We start from the raw sequence: 8,370 nt of genomic DNA, 5'->3' as shown, positions 1-8,370 counted from the left end.
TTGGTCTCGAAAGCTCCTACTGCCACTGCCCTCTCCAACCATTTCCTGCCATTGTGAGGGCATGTGGTGTGGTGTGGCTACTCAAGTGTTTCAAGTTTCTTATGATTGGTTTCTTAACCTATGGGTGGTTGTAATTTTGTTTCCCCCCATTGCCCAGACTAGAAGTAAAGTACAGTGCTTCAAGGGAATAACCGATTCCATCACAGTAAACATGACATACCAAGTTACATGGGGAAGGTTACACCAGCCAAAAGAACAGTTCTTTAACTAGAATGAATAATAAACAAAATCACCGAATAGGGCTTGGAAATAATCCACATTTTACTGGAATATGAAGCTCAATCGAATCATACAAGAGATCAAGTTGCCCGATCCTTATTAACTTAAAAAGAGGGAGGACATGGGCCCTTGCACTCAAAATCTGTTCAGTCATGTTCACAGATAATGAATATACCCATAAAACCTGTTCCAAGATTATATCAGGCCAGCAGTATTTTCTCCTAAAAGCATTTGAGAGAGAGCAACTGGAAACAACTCAAGGCCATGCATCAGGACTGATCCTCTCACTGACAGTGGAACCAAAATTTGGCCCACCCTTCCGGTATGAGATGAGAAATTCGATGGGGTAGCCCTTCAGTTTATGTGGCACGATCCCAAGGTCATTGAATGTCAAAGCTGACATGCAAACAAACAGTAATAAAGAATTAGAAATAACAGGAAAAGAACGATTACAATGCTGCCTTCTTTTGATTGTGGTTTGAATCTTCGACTACTAACCATTGTCAGACACAACGGTATCAACGGTGAGTGCATTGATCTGGTCAAGATTGAAGATGTCAGGGTTGGGCAAGGGGAATGGAACCTTCTTCAGTAAAACCTCCCGTGGTGTTGCAATTGCCTGTAACAAATTATATGGTCAGCGAGCCAAACACGATATAGGATGATTGGATGACACATGACCACCCACTAAGTATATATATACCTTATCAAAGGAGAATATCTAGAGGTATTAGAGGCATTATGTAATTACTGAGCATTACTTCAAAAGAATCAAATGAAAAAGGACATAATTTACTTATTTGACTTTCGTCTGCAAACATATATTGGTAAAACGATGGAAAACAAGGAGTTAGCTAGTGGTGACATGTCATGTCCAAAGAACCACATGCATCCCCTCTCCTCTTCTCATGCTATAACATCATCCAAACAAGTGAGCATTTTCCTTCATATTTTCCTGCTTTTCCCTTATTCCTCAATGAGAAGGCACCCAAAACAAGATTAAAAACATAATCATGGGTGGCATTCAGTGCACTGAATGATACATCTAAAGATACAGGCAGTGAGAGTGACAACAACTGTTCTCGTCTTACTTTTTTTTTTCTTTTTTTTTTTGAGAATTACTGCTCATCTTACAATTTAATTTGTTCAGTTTATTAACTTGGGTGTCAATAATATATATTGGAAACTACAAAACAAGCCTAGCCAGAGCTGAAGATTCGATCATTAGAAGTAGAAAGTTTCTTATGTTAAACCATAATATGCAAAATTTGGATGGCAGTTGACAAAACCGATACAAGGCATACTCCAAGATATTTTATCATGGGTCGCGAACAGTGATTCGATTGATGATAAAGAAAGAGAATTCTTGGTTCAGTTTTCCACCTTAACGACAGAAAAAAGGATTGATCAAATTCTATTGAGTTTGACTCATAGTGATCATTTATCAAAGAATGACTCTGGTTATCAAATGATTGAACAACCGGGAGCAATTTAGTTACGATACTTAGTTGACATTCATAAAAAGTATCTAATGAATTATGAGTTCAATACATCCTGTTTAGCAGAAAGACGGATATTCCTTGCTCATTATCAGACAATCACTTATTCACAAACCTCGAGTGGGGCTAATAGTTTTCATTTCACATCTCACGGAAAACCCTTTTCGCTCCACTTAGCCCTATCCCCCTCTAGGGGTATTTTAGTGATAGCCCGCATTTATCCATCAGGAAGCACGCGTTTCTTATGAATTTATCTCGTCGGAGTTCAGCAATAAGGAGAAAATGAGCAGAGAGAAAAGAAAAGAGCCAAAAATAAATAAATAAATAAAGATAAAAAGCAAGAAAATATTAGATAGGTTAAATGACAGGGTAGCGTGATATTTCTTTAGCCACAGAAAAAGTCCATCTGCTAGTATATTAAATTTATTCGTTTTTGCATATAAATGCATAAACTGAAAGACTTTAGTAAAAATTGTATAATCACCTTGGCTATGGGAAAAGGAACCTTCACGTATCGAGGCCACTCACGAACCATATCAAACATAAGCTCAGCCTGTCACTTATACTTGAAAGTTTAGTAAGGGGAAATTGGTGCTCTTCAATATCTTCAAAGAAAATAAGAAAGATAAATTACCAATTCATGAACAGTGAAGATTTCAGGACCTCCAAGCTCGTATACTTTACCCATGCTACTGCCATCATCTTTTAATGCTGCGGTAATAGCAGCAGCAACATCTACTACATATACCGGCTGGATTCTGGAAAAGGCATTAGCATATAACATCAGACAAGGTTAAGCAAAAGATCTGATAAATCAAGCTTTCGCTGATTTCATAAACTGGATAGGTTAAATGCTCAAAGTTAGTTAAGAATAAGTGGACAGGAATTTGAGTCAAAAATCATTTTATTATGAAAATTATAACTCAAAACTGACAGAATTTTTAGTATTAAAGCTTTCTTTTAATACACATATATCCGCAACCCCAAGGGATTTAGGTCCTAGGTCAGTGGCTGCATAGTTGTTCGAAGCTTCCTTAATATATTTAACGACAATCTTACAGGAGAGCTTGTTCCTTGCATAGCGTTCAGAGGTTTGCTTAGAATAGCTCTCTACAACCATGGGATTTAGCATCATGGCTGCAGCAATTTCCACCCTTGATGCAATAACACCTTGGTCTAATATTCAACTCTCATGGGGCCACAATGCAATTTATTGAGCTGCAATTACGAGGCTCGTGTGCTGAGAGAGCTTTCGCATGTCCCAAGCTTCACATATCAAGGATTTGAAGCTAAGACTCCATATCCCAAGTATTTTAGAAATAAAAATAGCTCCCCATCTTTCTTGCTCCCTTCTCTTTATTTTTCTTCTCAACAAGCTTTTAACCACTGGTGTGTTAAAACCATAATTGCTGAATATAAGTGGTTAATTTGTGAATGCTAAATGCAAAAGGTGCTGACAGTACTAACAAGTATTGTTAGGTAAGGTATAGGTTTCAATTGCCAATCATATTAAATTGTTCGATAAAGTACTTGGAAGAAATGATACATGAGAAAGAAAGAGAGGATCAACTTATTGTTCTTTTTCTGTCATAAAACGCTTTGTTTGGGAATGTTTAACTCCACTCCATTCCAATTATAAATAATTATATTTATTTGGGATTGTAATGATTGTGTTGTTGAATTATGAGAAAAAGTGGGAAAAAGAAATGAATAGTTTAGAGAAAGTAATGAATAGTTGAGAGAATTTACTATTAAAAATTGAATTGAATGGTAATTAGGATATAAAAATTGAAGAAAAAGAGAAAAAGTAATAATTGTTTTGTTGAATTAAAGATAAGTGAAGTTAAAGTGGATTAGAGTTTAAAAAAATTATTTTGTTGCCAAACAAGGCCAAGTCACTCTAATTTTTGTTTATCAAGCAAGTTAAAATCGTTTTATTGCCCAAAGATTCAACTTTCACCACTTATTTGGTATCAAATACCACCTCAAACCGGTTCCCGTGACATTTTCAAGATATTTAGGAAGTTAAAGCTAAATCTAAAACATACTTGGTGGACCCATCACCAATGAGTGGAACAAAGGTATATTTCTTGACGAACTGTGCCCAACGGTTAAGAATCCTGTCCTCTGTACCGATCATAACAGCAGGTCTCATGACAGTTGCCTGTAGAAGAACATAATATTAAATCAATATATGAATTCTTAATTATTATCATAAATTACTGTTATGTTTTGATTTAAACATGGATAAACAAATTAAATCAAATTCATGCTTACTGGGATCCATGTCATTATTGTGCATAAATTCTCGTGTAAATCTTAAATAATGTTTACAAACCGTCAACCAAAATTTTTTTTTTGTTTTGAAGCTTTTTAGCCAGGCAACTCTTTATTTTCAATCACCTTAGAACAAGACAAATATACCCTAGAACAAGTCATATAAAGGTCAAATGTAACAAACCATCCAGAAAAGAGTACTTCACTATAGAAGAATATCAAATTCACAAGTACCAAAAGAGTGCATTGCTTACATGATGACTTCAGTATTATTCCCATGTAATACATAAAATCAACAATCTCAGAGTTGATCCTAAGCTTAGTTTAATCAATGCCATATAGTCCGTTCTCACCTCAGGCAATTCTCTTAAAACAGATTCCTCAGCAGCAGCTTTGGCTCTTAGCAGTCTAGATGGGGATGAAGAAGACGCCCCCAAGCAAGAAACTTGAATGAACCTCATAATACCACCATGTTCTTTCGCAATCTAAATGAAGTAAACAAGACGATGGTCCACATCAGCCAAATGTAAATCATACCATTATTGACCAAATAGAATAAAAATAATTTAACAAGTTTAAAAAGAAAGGATAAACCTTGCAAGCATGATAAATTTAGTCATTGATGAGGACAAAGAAAAATCAAGGAGAAAAGCAAAAAAGTTAGCATGCACAGCTCAGAAGAGCATAAAATCTATGTTCTCTCTATGCGACCTCCATGTTGACAATACACATACTACAGGCATCACTCCATGTCTCACTTTAGTATGAAAGGTCGGTCCTGATCAAGAAATATATGATTGGAATACAGCTAGTAGTTGAATTAGTCAAGCAAAGATATGCTTATGGGTAATGAATCCCACACTCCCACTGACTGCTTGCCCTAAATTGACCAAAATCAAGCCACGCACATAATGGCAGACGGATGAGAGACCAGAATTTATTTAATAGTACAGAGAAGATAGGCAGCCAGGACTATCATCACGCAAATAATTTATCAACCTATGGTAGCAATCCCACAGATGTTAAGAGAATTTAAAGACAGCCCCGAAGACTCTTTTTGGGGAGCTCATTACAGGTAGGATAGGCAAACAGGAGGGAAAAGTAAATTCAAAAATGGGCTATTACAAGGGTACCAATCCATGTTTGGAAACAAAAGGAAGGCTCAGTGACACTATCACAAAATGCAATAAAATCAAGGATGATCCCATAAAAAGCAGTTGTCCCTTCACCACTAAATCTACTGGTAGGCTGTTGATGAACAATGACAGACAACGCCAATAAATGGTACAATAAGCCAACCTTAATGGTAGGAGTAAAAAACTGTTTAAAATAACTTGACCATGCAGAAAGATAACTTGCACCTGCTCCACATTTATTTTTAGTGCAGAGATCTTAGTGATGAAGTTAACTTAGGTTTGATTGGGAGTTTAGCATTAGAGTAAAAAAACTGGAAGGGTAAAGAAGGAAAGAGAGGGAGTAGGGAATCGAATTAACTTGCAAAACTCCCACCAAGGTTTTGTTCTCAAGGAATTTACTTTAGCTAATAGACAAAGTATGCCCATGTATACCGGCTCTCAAACTAGGTTTAACATATGAGGCAGCATAAAGGAAAATTTGTAATTCAAATATGATATACCACACATGGAGAATCAGCACTAGATGCTTAAAAGCAAATATTCAGCCTTAGGTTCAATACTGAACTTACTGACAAAATATAAAAAACCTTCCTATGGCATAAGATAAAGAATTGCAATCTAGCATAGATCATGTGCTAATCTTTTTAGGTCACCTTTTTCTGCTGTTCTTTCAATTGACAATTCTCTTATGTATACGCTCAAATGAACCCTAATCTTGTGGAAGAGAATATGAGAGCCAACTTCTGTTAAGAAGAGCACAATCCATTCTAAAGTCCCCAAATTTTAGTCAAATAAAAGAACTTGGGCAACAGAGATTAGCATATACACGTCCCAGACAAAAGTTGGGAATGAGTTCCAGATTTTGCCTGCATAAGTTAAAGTATCCCAAGTACTCTCTTCCCTCTTTCTTTCCTGTCTCTTTTTATTGGCCAGGTCTTCTAACTTAATGAGACAAAATATCCCAATATAAGGATCGTCTGCTTATGCTTGATGTATCCAATAGAATAGACGAGTGGTTTCCTGCTACGATGCTCTGGTCCACAGCCACTTCAGATATGGATAACACTCTATTGACTTGATCTATTGCAATCACCATCAAAGCAGATTACGCCAAATAAAGCAGCATTTAATGTTTATCTCACAGCAAATTTTGCTCTATGAATTGATGAAGAAAGTAGACTTAACATTCTTCAAAAAACTACAGATATAAAGTGAAAGTGGAGGATATCGACCAGAGATTATTATTGTAGAATGCCTAGTAAAACAAAAGAAAGATCCTATAAGAAAGTGCAAAAATGGAACTCATAGAACAGTAAAAATAAATTGCAAATGCCAAAATGTTAACTGCATTAGCTATAGGTTACTAAGGTAGAAGCCAATTTTATATTCAATGTCATTCATCGTTTCGAAGGCAAGCAGAATATTACAAGGAACTGATTCAATAGTACAGTAATAGTTTCTTCTATAAAACTTACCATTGCAAGTTGTTCGGCCATAGAATGGTTTACTTCCTCAAAGCTATAATTTCTTGTCTCATACTCTCTCCCTGCCACCATTATAGATCACTATGAGAGAGATATTCCTCAGAATCCACCTCCTAAGAGAATTTAGAAACGAAAAAACAAAGCATAAATTACCAATGAGATTGATAACAACATTAGCTTTAGCCATCACTGCCTTTACAGAATCTTCATCTCTGGGGTTATACTTCATAGGTACAATCTGAGGGAATCAACAAGATGGGATCCCTGCGGTGAATATTGAAATAGACTATGCGCAAAGAGAAACAACAGGAAATGAATCCGTAGACCGGATCAATCTTTTCAGAAAAGAAGTTAAGGGTTACCAGCTTACCTGCCCCAAATCCCCCATCAACTTTAGATGACGTTGAGAATCCTCGGAACCGCGGAAAGGAACCAAAACTTGTGATCCCATTTTGGCTAGAAAAAAGAATTATACAACATCTTTAAAATAAACACGCTCTATGAGATACCCAAACATCATAGCTTAAACATGTGCAAGTGCGTGAAAGTGTTTATCTGAAAGAGTCATGCTTTGAACTAACCAAGTTGCTGTACCACATATCTACCAAGAAAGCCAGTTGCACCAAACACTGTAGCAATAATGCCACTGCAAAAATTAAAACATCAGTAAGCAATTGAACAGCACAGAAGAGTAGATGCCATCACATTGCCAACATTGGCTGCCGGTTTAATTAACTATCTGAACACCAATCCTAAAAAACATGTAATGGTCAAGTTACCATTTTCTATCAAAAGATTGTTTGATATGGTCCCAATGAGCTTTTTTTCTAAAGCTAAGTGGCTTAGCAGAGGAGTAAAAGAATCCATAAGCTCATACGTAACAAATTATTGTGTTGCCGCTGAATTTCTTCTACTCTAAAAACACAAACTTGAGCATTGAAATTAACAAAGAAAGCTCATCCTAGACTTTCTAGCTTCCTGCATTTCTCCCAGCGAACGACCAGAAAAGCACTGCATTTCCATTAATCCTGAATTCAACGAAATGTTTGTCAATTACCTGACGGAGGATCTCCCGCCAGTGCCCTTGCGGACTAGGTGCCCGACGCCCTTGGGAGCAAGTGTGGATCCGAAACGAGGATTGTCAGACCCATGGTAATCTGCAAGAGGAAGGCGGCAGCCCCAAATTAGACCATTTGAGGAAAATCAATATCAGATCAAGGCAACAGAGCCGGAAGAAATGAGGCAACGGATTATACACTGACCGCAGAGAGGGTAGATTGATTTGAGCGAGGGATAAGCCGAGGAGTTGTGCCCTAATCGCCTCGAGACGGCCTGCATCTTCTTCTTCCTCAACCAAACCACTGAAGCGGAAAGCAGAGAGGGGTAGAGAGAGAGAGAGACGGAGAGAGAGAAGCACAAACGCTGTGACGGACAGAGATGGATTCGCATTTGGGCCTCTTCGTTCCACGAGGATGAACATTGGAAATGGGCCCAACCCAGGGAATGGCCAACCCAGGGACAGTATTTCCCAAGAAAATAAATTCCTCATCGGTATATAATATATACTTGCTAGAGAGAGAGAGAGAATTAACAAGATCGTTTCAAGTTACTTCACCATTGTGTCATTTTTATTTACTTATGGAGATAACTTGACTAATAAGGAAATAACAAAAAAGTAAATTCAATAATAATTGT

The 8,370-nt window shown here is 37.0% G+C and overlaps 1 protein-coding gene across 1 annotated transcript; it reads right to left on the bottom strand.

Moving 5' to 3' along the window:
• Positions 1-297: 297 nt before the first annotated feature.
• LOC116187966 (NADH dehydrogenase [ubiquinone] 1 alpha subcomplex subunit 9, mitochondrial) lies at positions 298-8,113 on the bottom strand. Its single transcript, XM_031517033.1, has 12 exons — positions 7,938-8,113; positions 7,733-7,832; positions 7,257-7,321; positions 7,046-7,131; positions 6,829-6,913; positions 6,667-6,737; positions 4,409-4,540; positions 3,827-3,942; positions 2,413-2,536; positions 2,263-2,331; positions 778-898; positions 298-675 (listed from the first exon to the last, which is right to left on the bottom strand). Exons 1-12 carry the CDS (start codon positions 8,011-8,013, stop codon positions 536-538), a joined length of 1,185 nt encoding a protein of 394 aa, XP_031372893.1. The 5' UTR covers positions 8,014-8,113; the 3' UTR covers positions 298-535.
• Between the last annotated feature and the right edge of the window lie 257 nt (positions 8,114-8,370).

Source organism: Punica granatum, chromosome 8, assembly GCF_007655135.1.
Source record: "Punica granatum isolate Tunisia-2019 chromosome 8, ASM765513v2, whole genome shotgun sequence".
Classification (NCBI taxonomy): Eukaryota; Viridiplantae; Streptophyta; class Magnoliopsida; order Myrtales; family Lythraceae; genus Punica; species Punica granatum.
Note: the sequence above shows the minus strand (reverse complement) of the source record. Positions and strands in the feature narration are given on the sequence as shown.

Coding starts and splice junctions, on each gene's coding strand:
- LOC116187966 (XM_031517033.1), bottom strand. CDS start 8,013: ATGCAGGCCGTCTCGAGGCGATTAGGGCACAACTCCTCGGCTTATCCC. Junction 6,914..7,045: donor TGATGGGGGATTTGGGGCAG/GTAAGCTGGTAA, acceptor TGATTCCCTCAG/ATTGTACCTATGAAGTATAA. Junction 6,738..6,828: donor TGTTGTTATCAATCTCATTG/GTAATTTATGCT, acceptor TAATGGTGGCAG/GGAGAGAGTATGAGACAAGA.